The sequence below is a fragment of the Equus quagga genome, chromosome 9, assembly GCF_021613505.1.
Source record: "Equus quagga isolate Etosha38 chromosome 9, UCLA_HA_Equagga_1.0, whole genome shotgun sequence".
Lineage (NCBI taxonomy): Eukaryota > Metazoa > Chordata > Mammalia > Perissodactyla > Equidae > Equus > Equus quagga.
Genome location: NC_060275.1, coordinates 14,863,607 through 14,879,355, shown reverse-complemented (window position 1 = coordinate 14,879,355; position 15,749 = coordinate 14,863,607). Strand labels below are relative to the sequence as shown.

The following is a 15,749-nucleotide window of genomic DNA, read 5'->3' as shown; positions in this document are numbered from 1 at the left end:
AGCCCTTGGCATCTAGGCAAATAAATGTTACACTTCTGGCTTGGGCCCTATTCAAGGACGCGTCTCCCTCATTCATTTATTTCTGAGCATGGGCTTCAGTACCCTCTGATATTATACATTCAGTGTCTACGACTGGGAGATATTTTATTCCTTGTTTATACAACTCCATCATGTAAATCACAGTAGTTCTCCCATTCAGTTGATAGGACTTGTCTGAATGTCATTCTGCCAAATTCATTTTCATCTAGGAAACAAGACTCCTCAGATCCTTCTGAACTCTCTCTTTGTCTCTGAGTCTCAGTGCGTCTCTCTGTGTCTCTGTTCCCTCCACGAGTCACAAGCACCACAGCACACCATGCTTCATAGATGAATGTTAAGTTTATCTTTGAGGACTTAGCCTATGGTTATAGGGTAATATTTTCTTATTAGGAAAGTCATTCATTTTTTGATTGTCTCCTTAAAAGTAAATATATATTGACTATCTGTAGGAGGAAGAATATCAGCAGTTAATTCCATTAAAACTGATTAGTTTCATTAAATGCATCATCTTGAATGTTATTTTCTTCTGTCTTCAATTACAGTACTTAAATTAACTCTAGCCATTCATAAAAATCTTGAAGTCATCTCTCTTTTAAATGTAAAATTAAATTGTGAAGAATATAGAAGAAAATAAAACGGGTTACAATGGAGGAGTTAAAACGGTCTTTTCCTGGGGTTTAGAGGGAAAGTGTAATATTAAAACCTAATATTCTTCACCTAATATTAAATTGTATATGTGGAGTAGATGTGGTCGTTCTTACCATAATTGTATTACTGCAGGCTTCAGATTCCCTCAGTTATAAATTAGATTGTTTCCTTATAAGTAATCTCTGTTGACCAAGTAATCTGTCCATTATACCAACGAATAGAAAAAAACCTCATTTCTTACAGACTAAAATATTTGCGTGTGTTTGTTTCAGGAAAACCTCACAGCACCAGTAACTCTGAACGGATTCAGCTCTCAGGAATGTATAATGTCCGTAAAGGCAAAATGCAGTTGCCAGTGAACCGATGGACCAGACGCCAAGTCATCCTGTGTGGGACCTGCCTAATAGTATCATCTGTGAAAGACAGCTTGACCGGAAAGATGCATGTTCTGCCGCTAATTGGTGGAAAAGTAAGTTTAAAACAAACAAAATACCATCAGGTTTCCCAGTGTCATTGAGGAGCTTATCTTGAGCCATTTCTGTAATAAAGGGTAGGTGGTTTTCGATTTATCTAAGGTCTTATTCAGTTCCAGTTGTCTTCCTCCAGTGGGCATTGCTGGTTGGTGAAGTTGTGGAAAATGACAATGCCGTTGGCTCACATAAGAACCTGGTGATCTTTGCTTCCTTAGTACATGAATCTTACCTACAGAACTGAAAATAGATCAGCTAGAATTTCAGTGTAATATTTTAGGCTGTAGATGATAAAATATTCTTTATGAGTAGATGTCTTTTGATATCTTGAGCATGTATTTTGTAGTTTAGTGTAATGACCCTTAAGTCCACGACATTAGGGTCATTCAAGCCTGCTTATCAAAGGTTAGACTTTCTGGCGTGAATCTTTGATCCCACTTTGCCATACCTCTTTGTTTGTGTTTAGTGAACAGTGGGGTTAGCATTTTTAGTTTATCTCTATAGCTAGTCATAATTTTTAAACCTGAAATGTTACTTATTTCAGGGAAGACCTGTGATACAGCTGATAGATCTTTCTGATATTACTGGCTGCCTTTCCTTGGGAGTGTTAACTGTTTTATTCTTATCATTTATAAAATAGAAAGAGCCAGCTTGCTTGAGAAAATATTACGTTCTTTTTTTTGGGCCAGATTTATTTATAAACTCCAAGCATTGGTAGGGTATAATTACCATAATTATATGTCAGTATTTCCTCATTTTTATATGATATGGTAATCTGTTAATAAGCGGGAAGGCATATTTAGATGAAGAAATGAGTTTTTGGAAATCAGGGGCATATTAAACAAATATTTTCTTTACCATTTTTTCCCCCTGTGTGGGCATGGGAAAGAAGGTAGGATGTGGAGAATATAGAGAGGAAAAATAAAGAACCAACTTTTGTTAAAGTGAACTTTTTAAAGTGGCAGATGTTTGATCTGCTGGTTTCAAGGATTAGAAATGACGAAGGTGAGACCAGATGTGTGCAATAAGAAGTTGTTTTGTTGTTCACCTGCTATGTAGCAAGTTCATTCTTCATTCATAAGTTTAAATTAGTCTTTCCTAATGAGTACATAGCCCATGTCAGGTTTTTCCTTCTACTATTATACGTTTTGGTCCTAAGAAGACTAATACTTGATCATTTTTTTTTTTTAAAGATTTTATTTTCTCCTTTTTCTCCCCAAAGCCCCCCGGTACATAGTTGTATATTCTTCGTTGTGGGGCCACCTAGTTGTGGCATGTGGGACGCTGCCTCAGCGTGGTTTGATGAGCAGTGCCATGTCCGCGCCCAGGATTCGAACCAACGAAACACTGGGCCGCCTGCAGCGGAGCGCGCGAACTTAACCACTTGGCCACGGGGCCAGCCCAATACTTGATCATTTTTAAAAATAGATTTTAGCCAGGCTGCAAGGTATATTTAGATCTATTTCAGTCATCCATTTCAAACTCATTGCTTCTTAACTTTTGTCTGAACGTTGAAGAGTTAGTGATATTTTATTACTGAAGATTTTGTCCTTTGGTCAGATTGCTGAAAAATTAGTCAGCATTATTACTCCCATAGGTCATCATTAAAAATGCGTATTTAATGTTTGATGCCCTGTTAGGTCAACAATCTGTTTCTTTCTTTTCTCTATTGTTAGACATTTGCATAGGTATATTTAATATAACTATTTATTAAATGTCCTCTGTGGGGAAGCCACTTTGCTTGGCATCCCAGAAATACCAAGATGGGTAAGTCACCATCCCTGCCTTTGAGTAGCTTATAATTTACTATCTAGAGATGAAGGATGAACAACAATATCTGCTCTAAGAGAGGTGCAAAAAAGTAGTGTAGGAGATCAGTGGAAGGAGAGATTACGTTTTGTGGGGGGAATCAGGGAATTTTGTAATGAAGGAGGTAACAATCATGGTAGAACTTGACGGGTGAAAAATCTCTTGACATATGAAGGACATGGGCAGAAAGAGTATTGTGCTCAGAGAAGCCAAAGCAGGAAAGCAATGGTATGTTCAGATAAGGTCAGAAGATCCAGTTATAATTAGCATTTTCATTCAGAGCGAGGGGCTTGTCCTGTTTCCCAGGCCTATTATTGGATGGATTTCTACCATTGAGTGAATTGAAAGTTATTAACTTCCTTTTCTCACAGACAAACCTTGTAAAATCTGTTTTGCATTATGCCTTTAAAAATAGAGTTTGTTGAAAAATTGGGTCTTTTAAAACCTGTTGACCGAGTTAAGACAAAATAATTCACTCCTTGCGCTTTGAGTTTTCATTAATGTTTGTCTGTTCCCTTTTTCATTCTGTTCTGTTGTTAAAAGAAAAACAGAGTAAATGGAAGGTTTTAGTTTTTTAAAAATTTACGTAAAGAAGAGCTAGAACTGAAATGTGAGATAGATTGGTCATAACCTAGCCATAATTGCTGTGATAATCAAATTTGACACACCACTTGAGTATGAGTTTACATTTTCAAATGTAGATTTCCAAATGTGAAGTTAAATAAAACTCTCTTAAAAATGTAATTGTTGAAAAAAATTTGTTTAAATGATAAGTTTTTATTCCTTGTATAATCATTGTTATATTTAAATCATCCTTGAGAAATTAACACAGATTTTTAGGGGGCCAGCCCCGTGATGTAGTGGTTAATTTTGGCTTGCTCTGCTTCAGTGACCTGGGTTCATGAGTTCAGATCCCAGACACAGACCTGTACCACTCATTAGCCATGCTGTGGCAGCAAGCCACATATGAAGTGGAGGAAGAATGACACAGTTGTTGGCTTAGGGCTAATCTTCGTCAAGCGAAAAAAAAGAGGAAGATTGGCAACAGATGTTAGTTCAGGGCTAGTCTTCCTCAGGGGAAAAAAAAAAGTTAACAGATTTTTAGATAATTTGCTTTATTTGATATTTGTTAAATTGTGATGCATGATAACTTGAAGAGCTGTTAACCTACTCCTCAACTTAGGAACTGTAGCAGGGTTTCTGCCTGTGTTCTCTTTACATCTGTCCCATTGCCTCTCTCAACCCCAGAGGTATCTACTGTCCTGGAATATGTATTCATCACTTTCTTACTTTTTGGAGATAAGTTTTATCATGTAACTCTGTTTTGCTTCTTTTTGATCTGAATAAAACTGGTATCATACTGTGTATGGTCTTCTGTGATTAAATTTTTTCATTCAGTCTTGTGTTTCATAATAACATTCTGTGTTGCTTGTTATGTGGTTTTGATTTCTGTATAATGTTCCACTCTGTAAATGTTCTAAATTCCCATGATTTCTTAAGTAGTTTTCCTGTTGATGGACATTTGAGCTGATTCTAGTTTTTTGTTGTTATGAATAATGCTGCTGAATGTCTTATGTTGGTATGCAAGTAGCTTTCTAGGGCAGTAGTTCTCAAGTAGAGTTACTATGCCCGAAGGGACTATTTGGTATAATGTGTATGTTTTGACTGTTGTATGATTGAACAGTCAACTATCAGTTCACGTAAGCTAGGTTATGCTGTAGTAACAAAACCCTGCAGATCTCAGTGACTTATAACAACTGTTTCTCACTCATACTGTGTCCCCACTGTGGGTCAGTGGAGTTTTCTTTTTTCACATAGTTTTACAGGGGGCCCAGCCTGATGGAGGCTCTGCTCTTTTATAACATTTGGAACATGTGGCCTTCCTTTGTTGCTTAAGCAGGAGAAGAGGTAACTGGAGGTTCATTAACTGGCTTTTGTATATTTGAATGCAGAAGTGAGCGTGCCACTTCTGCTCATGGATCGTTGGCCAGAACTAGTCACATGACTTCACCTTCATTGCAAGAGGTCTAAGAAATGTGGAGAAGTAGATAGTGATTGGTTAATACCAATGTCTTTGTTGCAAGCGTACACTATTAGCATTTACAGGGCCAGGGACTCAGAGAGTAAAATGTCATCCAAAGTATTAGACAGTCCTGCACAATGCGCAATGAAGAACCATTCAATCCAAATTCCTACAATGACCTCCTTGAGAAAGGTTGCTCTTGGATGCACACTTAGGAGTGCAGTTAGTGGGCTGTTGGGTATATGCACATTTACTTTTACAAGATAATGTCAAATTGTTTTCTAAAGTGGTTGTACCATTTTACACTCACATCAGTGTAGAAGTGTTCCTCTTTCTCTACATCTTCACCAAACTTTATTGAGATATAATTGACGTGCAATAAAGTGCACATTTTGATAATTTGATAACTGTATCACCCCGTGAGTACAATAGCTATATACACCCATTAAACCATCACCACGATCAAGATAGTGATCATATCACCCCCAAAAGTTTCCTTGTGCTCTTTTGTATGCCTTCCCTCTCACCTTTTCCTCTCACTTCTCCCTAGCCCCAAGAAACCACTGGCCTGATCTCTGTCAATATAGATTAGATTAAATGGCATCTTAAAAAATTTATGCTTTCTCTTTAGTGTATAGATATGTAGTTGATTTTTGAGTATTGATCTTATATGCAGCCATTTTGCTAAATTTTATTCTAATATAATGTCTGTAGATTCTTTGGAGTTTACTATGTAGCTAATCATGTCATATTCAAATAATGACAATTTTCTTTCTTCCTTAATACAAATCTTTGTCTTATTGTAATGGCCAGGACTCCAGTACAGTATTGAATAGGAACAGTAGATACTTGTCTTATCAGTGGTCTTGAAGAGAGTGATATTTCATCATTAACACTGAAGTTTGCTTTAGATGTTTGATAAATACCCTCTGTCAGCTTAAGTGAGTTATTTGTGTTTTTGGTTAGTTAAGAGTTTTTATCATGAAGGATGAATGGGTGGTTCATTGATAATATGCTTTTTCTGCAACTCTGGGTATGATCTTATGGTTTTCTTTGTAATCTGTTAATGTGATTAATTTTATAGTTCCAAAGATGTTACACCATCTTTCTTTTCATGAGGTGAATCCAACTTGTCCTTGATATATTTTTTTCTGTATTATTGGCTTCTGATGCAACATTTTATTCAAGATAAGTGTTCATGACTGAGATTGGCCTGTAATTTTCCTTTCTTTTTCTTTTTTTTTTTTTTTTTGAGGAAGATTAGCTCTGAGCTAACTACTGCCAATTCTCTTTTTGCTGAGGAAGACTGGCCCTGAGCTAACATTCATGCCCATCTTCCTCTACTTTATATGTGGGACGCCTACCACAGCATGGCTTGCCAAGCAGTGCCATGTCCGCACCCGGGATCCAATCCAGTGAACCCCAGGCCACCGAGAAGTGGAACGTGCGCACTTAACTGCTGTGCCACTGGGCCGACCCCAAATTTTCCTTTCTTTTATTCCTGTGATCTGTTTTTGATTAGACCGGCCTTATAGAATAGATTGGGGCGTTTTTGTTTATTTTTTGTTTGGTGCATGAGTTTACACAAGTTTGAAATGATCCATTTCTTAGAACTTTGGTAAAACTTACCTGTAAAACAACATAGGCCTGATATTTTCTTGAGAATTTTTTAAAATATTCATTCAATTTCTCAAATGGTTTTAGGACTATTTAGACTTTGTTTTTTTCTTGATTTAGTGTTGGTAGAATACTTCTCTAAAAATTTACCACAAAATTATTTGTAGTATCCTCCTTTTAATCTGCTTAATCTGTAGTCATGTCTTCCTTTTTGTTGTTAATATTACTTATATCTTCAATTGATGTCATTCATCAATATGAATTGCTATTCAATTTTGTTAGCTTTTTCAAAGCACTAGTGGTTTGCTTTGTTAATGTCATTGTTCTTTGTTGTATGTTTGCTTTTCATTTCATTAATTTCTGCTTTTTATTGTCGCTTTTATTCTACTTTGAGTTTATTCAGTTTTTGGTTTGGTACTTTTTCCCTTAAGTTCTTGAGATCCATGCCGACTAAATTAATTTTCTGCCTCATTTTCTCATTTGACCATTTAAAATTATAAACTTCCATCTATGTACCACTTTCGTTGCCTTCCATAAATTTCAATATGTAGTATTTTTCATGGTTTAGTTCTAAGAATTTCTAACTTTCGATTATGATTTTTTTTTACCTGTGAATTGTTTAGAAGTGTATTATTAATTTTCCAAGTGTACTTGGATTTTTTTTTTTTTTTTTTTGGTGAGGAAGATTCGCCCTGAACTAACATCTGTGCTAGTCTACCTCTATTTTGTGTGTGGGTCACCCCCACAGCATGGCTGATGAGTGGTGTAGGTCCACGCCTGGGATCTGAACCCACAAACCCGGGCTGCTGAGATGGAGTGTGCTGAACTTAACCACTATGCCATGGGACCAGCCTCAGTGTTCTTTGATTTTGAATTGATTTTTTTTTTATTATTGACTTCTAACTTAATTACATTTTGGTCCAAGAACATAGTCTGCATGATATAGACTTCTTTGAAATTTTTTTAGTTTCTTTGTAACTTGATTTGTGGTCATTTTTGTAATTTAAACATACGAGTTTGTTTAATATCATGTTAGTTTATTGTTTGGACTTTTATTCCAAAATGAAGAATTTACTGGGAGTGGAAATTTGATTTGACTCTAATACTGCATTATTAGGACTTGAAAGTTCTCATGGTAGGGTTTTATTTCGGCTTAATCTCAATTTCACATTAAATTTTAAAACTTGTTTAATATGCTTGAAAACCTCTTTAATAAAGGTTGTAATTCAGAGTAATACAAAAGTCGCTTAAGTAAAAATCCACCTGAAGTAAAAATCCTTAGGTGGAATCCTCCCAAGAGAAAGTATGAGCCCTGGCACCCTATTGTGAGGATGAAGAAAGAGAGGAAAGGGAGTCGGTGTCCATTTTAAAGAGGAAGAAGAGAATTTCACTATTGTGGGGAAATCTGATGAAGATAAAACTCCCCTTTTTTGGTTTCCTTGTAATTCAGATTGTTGGTCAGCCTCAAGAACTTACATATTTTAAGTAATAAGAGGACCATATATAGGGAAGGATGCAAATCTCTGCAGCCTCGCTGATGGAAGGTGTAGTTAGTGAACTGTGTAAATGGTTCTGCTTTCTGACTTGTTTTTGTGTCTCCTTGTTTGTTGTTATAGGTAGAAGAAGTGAAAAAGCACCAGCACTGTTTAGCATTTAGCTCCTCTGGACCCCAAAGCCAGACTTACTACATTTGTTTTGATACATTCACAGAGTATTTAAGGTGGCTTCGACAAGTCTCCAAGGTAAGCACTCACCCAAGAATTCTGTTCAGCTTCTAGCTGCCTCAGGAGTTGCTTTCTGCTTTACCCAGTTCCAAAATATAGTCATGAATTCAAACTTCTTTTCAGATACTGCCAGTAGTTGGCAATTTTTATTTATTTAAAAGTTCATTTTTCCTGAAAAGTAGCTTTTTAAAAATTGTGTTTTGTTTGCCAGGTTTTGTTTATATTTAAAAAAAGAGAATTGAGTTGGTAGGCTGGCATCACTTACTCAATGTTATAGATATGCAACGTGAGATTGAGACTATTTCAGGGACTGGCCCAGGGTAGGCCAACTACAAAACCACAAAATACCCAGAAATGGTTATAAATTTCCCCTCTTCCTCTGAATATTTTTTCTTAAAGCAGTCTAATCTTGTGCCATCTCTTTTTCACCTTTTCAGCTTCTTCCTTTTGAATCATTTAATTTCTTTTCTCATCTTAATTATTTTGACCATTTTATAGTCCCTTGATTAAATAAGATCACCATGACCTGTGAAACAATATACCTTTGTGTGCACGCGTGTGTGTGTGTTTGTGTGTGTATAATGGAAACCAGAATAACATGACAAATATGCTGGTATTTCAGGTGCACACATGAGGATGTTTTTATATTACTTTTATAGAATTATGTGCAAATGGGTGGATTGCAGTACTTTGTGCCTTGGTTTTGGGTGTGTTTGTGAAATGATGAAACCTCCAGGGTGCAGAAGCATGACAATGGAATTTACTTTCGTATTTTTAAATTTGTAATCCAATTTGTTATGCAAGTTCCCTGTGATTCAGACTGCTGTCTGATGTAATTATTTGTCAAGTGAATGAATTGCAAATAACTTTGTAAAACAGTTAATAGAAAATTAGGGAATAAAGTCTAGAAAGTCTTTTTGCAATATCGGCCACCTTTGATTTGTCAGGTAAAAACTCTTCTCTGAGATTGCAATATAGTTAGGAACATTAGTTTCTCCTCCTTTTAGAGAAGAAGCAATGGGCAGAGTTTAAGTTGACAGGATTTATAAGATGCTGTCAACCTAGTAGGCAAATGGAGATTCTAAATGTACAGGGCAGCCCCCTACTAGAGAAAATGGGCAAGATGACGCTTCTCCTTCAGATTTGCATGGAGAATTAATGTGATATTGGAGGTAATAAGTAAATCTGTCTAGATGTTTTAACATTACTCTTATGGTTGCAAATGTGAGGAGACAAGTATTAAGTAATATTGTGCTTTTATATATAAGTGGTTGTATGTGTTCAAAGCAAAAAGTCAGTGGCCTACACTCTGCTTTATTCAGAATAAAATGCCAAACTATGATCAAAGTGCAGTAAATTTCTTTTTATATGGAGATGTTGATTTTTTTTAATAACCTTTTTATTTTGGAATAATTTTCTATTTACAGAAAAGTTGCAAAGATAGTACAGAGAATTTCCATATGTCCCTCACCCAGTTTCCTGAATACCATATAATACCATGATACATTTGTCAAACTAAGAAACCAACGTTAGTATATTACTCTGAATTAAACTCCAGAATTTATTTGGATTTCACTAGTTTTTCCATTAATGTCTTCTTTCTGTTCGCTGATCTAATCCAGGATACTACATTGCATTTGGTTGTCATGTCTCCTTTGTCTGCTCTGGTCCGTGACAGGTTTACATGACCTTGACAGGTTTGAGGAGTACTGGTCAGGTACTTTATGGAATGTCCTATATGGAGATGTTTTGATCTTTTACACCAAATGCACAGTGTAATAGTCTGCTGCTTTACATTCTTTTTGGAACAAGTCAGAGGTATAAATTCTTAAACAAACGTGAATAAGGATGTAAATAAAAGTATATGTAAACTATCAAGCTTATCAATGACAGATTGTTCTTATTGAAACAATAATAAAAAAAATTAATAGGTATTGAGTTTAATAGTTTTGTAATTAAACATCCACACAATTGATGTCACTGTTCTAACACCAGCAAGCATTTATTAAGCACCTGCTATATGTCAGGTATTTGTTTTATGCACTGGGATACAGCAAAGAACAGGTCCAACTCCCCTCTCTGGGTAGGGCTTACGCTGGGGAGACAGATGATAAATTAAAAAAAAAGACAAGAGGGGCCGGCCCCGTGGCTGAGTGGTTAAGTTCACACGCTCTGCTGCGGTGGCCCAGGGGTTCGTATCCTGGGCACAGACCTGGCACCACTCGTTAGGCCATGTTGAGGCGGCGTCCCACATGCCACACCTAGAAGGACCTACAACTAAAATATACAACTATGTACTGGGGGGATTTGGGGAGAAAAAAGCAGGAAAAGAAAAAGAAGATTGGCAACAGTTGTTAGCTCAGGTGCCAATCTTTAAAAAAAAAATTTAAAAAAAAAGACAAAGAAAATATCAAATAATCATGGTGCTGTGATACAAGGTAATAATGACAGAGAATAATGGGGGAGGAATAACTTTCTGAGAGGTGACGTTTAAACTGAAAACTTCAATGAAAGAAGTATTGGATTATTTGAAGATCTGGTGGGAGGAGCTTTCCAGGCAACGGGAGAAGATGGTGTGAAACCCTAAGCCTGGAACATGGGACCTGAAGTCGGGGAAGGCAGGCGTATTATATTATAGAACAGAGTAAAGAATCTGGATGTTATTATTGGCATAATGGCAAGCCATTAAAGAGTCTTCTTCCAGAAAGTTACATGATCTAACGTTGCTGTTGTTTAGAGAACGGATTGTGGACGGCAGGGAAGTCTAACTGGCAAGAGGCTCTTGTGGTGTTTTCTATGCAAGAGGTGAGGGTAGAAGTGGAGAGAAGTAGACAGATGTGTTTTGGGGCATGTTTGGAGATTGAGTGACAGGATTACTGATAAACTACATAAAGCCTGAGGAACGGAAAAAATAAAGAATGGTTTCTTGGTTCTCACTTTGAATTACTGAGTGAATTGTAGCCTCAGTCAGAAACCATAGCACTAATTAGACTCTATATGTTTGCACTCTTATAACTATGGCAAAATACAGTTCTTGACTTCAAAGAGCTTCTGTTCCTGGAGAGACAGCAGAGACGTGAAGTACCAGAGGCAGATTATGAAATCTCTCTTAAATAGGCTGTGGAAAATGTTAATTTCTAACTTGTTGCTGGTGATTGGAAATGTCGAATGTTAGCTTGGTTAGTACTCTTTCCTGTTGCTGATTGGCTAATATGCCATCTCCATGGTCTAATAGGATGGTGTATCTATAACGAGACTCACTTTGATTATCCAAACCATGAACAGATGTCAGACATCAGACCTCTCAAGAGCGGGAGGTAGGGGATGAGGGGAGAATTGTGACACAGGACATGATGGTAACAGGATTGGGGAGAGGAATGTTGGTGTGAGTTTCCCATTCCGCTGATTATTGTATTGCCGTTAGAAAGCATTTGATCTGTATGTGCTAAATGTAATGTAGCTATATTCAGAAGATAGTTCACATACATGTACATATAAAACACGCCTGCTGCTTACATTTGACACGTAAGAGTGTGGGTGAGTGCTTCCAGGAGGGAGGAGGGACTTTGAGTTAATTACCTTGGATTACTAGTATTAACAAGTAGTTAACTGGTATTGATTAGAATGAATTCCAATTAGAACCCAAACCTCTTTTTCCTTCAGAAAGGCTCTGAGTCTTTGGAGAAGCCGAATGGTGTGGGGGTAAAGAGTTTGAATTTCAAAGTAAAGCAGACATGGATTCTACCATTCAGTGGCCATGTGACTGATCCAAGTTTCTAAATTTTAAGCTTTTTCATTCGTTAAAGGGAATAATAATATTACCTACCTCTTAGGGCTTGTGTGAAATATACATGTAATGATTGGACTTATACTAGCACATAGTAAGTAAGAGGGTGTGAGTGTGTTGGTGTGAATGACTGACTAAATCAATACATAAACAAATAAAATAATTTTATGACCGCCATTCCTTCCATCGCCACTGATTCGCTCATCTCTTATAAGTATTATCTGTTTTTATTTTCATTTTAGACAGATAAAGACACACATATCCTTAGTCTGTCTGAGCAAGGGATCTGCTGCTGCTCTTAACAACCACAGCAGGCTTTTGGGGTAAAGTAATTAAGGATGGCAGAAACTGGAGAGAAAGATTTCTTCTTGAAAAGTCAGAGGTAGGGGACAGAAGGCAAAACATTTTAGTAAATGCAGATTTTAGATACATTGTCTTCCCTTTCTCTAATCTTAAAAATCGGATACACATTTCAAAATCTTTTAGGAGTTGTTAGTGAATTAAAGAGAAAATGAGTTGTAAGGGGCTGATTAAAAAGGTTGGATGTTATAGAATAAGTGGGAGAACTCCCTATTTCATTATGAATCCTATGTAAAATATGGCCACACTCTTCTCTAAACTTTGTGTGTTGAGGATAATCCTATGACAGTATCTTTTTCTTTAATCCAGCATCCTGGGAGAGTAGGTTGGGGCCTCTGGAAAGAGGATGAGAACCTCAGCCCATTTGGGACTATGTGCTTATGGGACATTTGGAGTGGCAAAGGCTGACTATTACAAGCTACTTCTATTTCTAGCTTCCCCTTTCCGTTGTCATCTCTTCTTCCTCATATGTAGGTATTAGGAAGTTACACAGTTTAGTCACACTCAGGGAAGCTATGGGAACAGTTTCTTTTTCTTTTTAATGAGAAACAAAACTTCACAGAATGGGTTGTCTTTACATCCTGATGTTTAAATGGGGATTCATTTTGATAGGGATCTGAAAGAAAAACCAACAACAGAAAGAAATATCTGAGTTTCTGATTTTTAATGACCATCCCCACCCCAGTCAGAGGGAGGACAAAAAGAACCAAATTCCAGTGATTTTTAAATTAAAATGAGTTGGATAATTAATTTAAAGGAATTCTTTATTTTCTGTTTATGCTTCTTGATCTTAGCTACAAGAGAAGTGTTAATCTTTGTTCTAATTTGTTTCATTTGATTTTGGGAAAATTTTTAAAAGGTTATTAATTAGACACGTTCTATCAAGATAGGCTCTTATTTACTTACTATTTTTTAAACGTAATCTTAGCACTTAGTATTGCTTGCCAAAATAATACCCAAGGCAGTCCGTTAGAATTTTAATTTGGGGCGGTGTTAGCGGTAGATACTGTGGAAGAAATAGCTCCTTTGGGAGGATTACGATATTGATTGTAAAGTCATCCCTAAAATATTAATGCTTGACATGCTTTAAAAATTCAGTAAACAGCCTATTGAATGCAGTGTAGAAAAGGGCTGTGTTTGCTCAACACGAGTGCATGTATCCAGCATGTTTTCAAAGTGGTTGGAGGGGCAGTGATCTAAGAAGGCCGAGGGTGGTAGCTGAGGGAAGAACAGGAATTGCAGAAGAGCGCCTGTCAGATATACAAGTGACATTATAGAAATGCTGACATCGCTGTCCGTCTTTGTGACCCACTTTTTGGAATACTTTAGTTTTAGACATGTTGATTGATCCTGTGAATTCTTTTCAAAGTTAGTCTTTCAAGTGAGTCTCTAGCCAAAGTCGTACTTGTTTTTAATTTAAAAGCCTTAGTCACTTCTTCAACACTGTATTGTCCCACTTTAAAATCTGTTTATTTCAAGGAAGATTAAAGGGAGATTTAGATCACTGATTTGATGTTGTGCATGAATGTATTTTCAATTTTTGTTATGGAAAATGTCAAATATTCAGAACTATAGATAATGTTATAGTAACACCCACGTATCTATGACCCAGCTCCCACAATTGTCAACTCGTAGCCAGTTGTGTCCTGTGTATATGTTGTATGGCCCAGCATTATAAATTCACGCCTCCTAAGACCACTTAGCTTGTCTACATGTCTTTCTCCTTGTTGATCAGTGGCTGACATGCTGGTAGTTGCCAGTGACTGTGGCTATCACAGTGGTTCTCACTCTTGCTGTCTTTCTTTCACTATTAACCCTAGTATTTTAATTCTAGCCTATCTTTTTTTTTAAGTCACTGTAGTGAACTTTTGGTTGCCATAAGATGTTAGGTTCACTCTTAACATGCAGAGTGTAGGCAAGAAAAAGATAGACAGTGAAACACAGTTGAACTTTTGCTTTTGTGTCCTTAAAAAGAGTGTTTTATTGTCCAGATTTTACTCAAAGAATGCTTCACTAACCACCTGAGTCAAATCATTCTAGTGTAATAAGATTGAGTAATCTATTTTCAACACATAGATTTGTGTCATTAGACATAGTTGCAAGGAACCCTTTAAGATTACTTAGTCATCTTTATACATATTTTTGTTCTTAATTTGAAATGTGTTTTAGGGAGTAGGCTACTTTCTGTCAGCCTGGTTTGTCACCTGTCTTTTAGGGACTGTGCTGTAGTTGTTTACATTGGCATTGTAGTGGTAAGAAGCTTTACTCTCAGTACCATTCTACTAAGGAGTCCAGGGCTTAACAGGGCTTCTGGAAATCCTTCACATTTTATACCTGTTCTTTAGATAAGAATTAAGGACCATTTGATCAAGGACAGCCTAACAAGTCTATGGTAGAATCTGAAGTAGAACTGAGGGTCGGAGTGTCATGGATTTTAGCTTATAAAATGTCACCCCTACCCCAAGATTACTCTCATACCAATTCTTTGTAAAGATATGAGAAAAGTTTGGAATTCAGTTTATGAGATATTTGGGTACAGGAAGATTTCAAGGAGGTGATGGGCAAGCTGAACCTTGATGGATGAATAGGAGTTCACCACAAAGACAAGATGGGGAAGGGTATTTCAAGGAGAGGTAAAATATGGACAAAGGCACAACTGTGTAAAATGTAGAAACATAGTCATATCACAGATGTCTGAGCAGTGTGAAAAAGAGAAAACAATGGAAGCTAGATAAAGGAAAAAAGTGCTGGCCAGTCTAGATGGTTCTCTGCTAGTTCCGTTTCATTTTCTTGGGGAAATTTGACTATGTTACCAAATATTATAACTAACTTTCCAATATAGTAATGGATTTATTACATAAAAATTCACTTTATGGAGTCTTTCCATATTACAGATATGAACAGCAGTTTATGAAATTAGGGAACTTAGAAATTCTACTGTGAATTTAAGCCAAAGATGAAATATTTTAGATTGCATTACATTTTGTTTTTGTAATGCATAAAACTGTGATTAAGTTAGTTAGTAAAAATAATCTCTTTGTAGTTATAATTATGCTTCATCTTTCTTCCACATTGCTAATTCCTTCCATTCTTTTTTTCTTGTGGTAACTATTGGTTCTGAAATCCTAGTTAATATATTCCTAAAGAAGGGATTTTCCCTTGAGTTCTGAGTTATTTCCGTTTAAAACTATTTAATTTTATTTTCTTCAAAGTTTTGTAATCCAATTTTATACAAATAAAAGAGATACCTAGCTTGCTTACTATCTCCTAAC

General features: G+C 36.4%; 1 protein-coding gene across 1 annotated transcript in view; it reads left to right on the top strand.

Annotated features, from left to right (window-relative positions):
- Positions 1-15,749, top strand: part of PHLPP1 (PH domain and leucine rich repeat protein phosphatase 1) — a 220,530-nt gene that overhangs the window by 107,795 nt on the left and 96,986 nt on the right. Inside the window, exons 3-4 of the mRNA XM_046672022.1 lie at positions 960-1,156; positions 8,223-8,348. Coding sequence (XP_046527978.1) covers positions 960-1,156; positions 8,223-8,348 — 323 coding nt within the window. The remainder of the gene's footprint in view (positions 1-959; positions 1,157-8,222; positions 8,349-15,749) is intronic.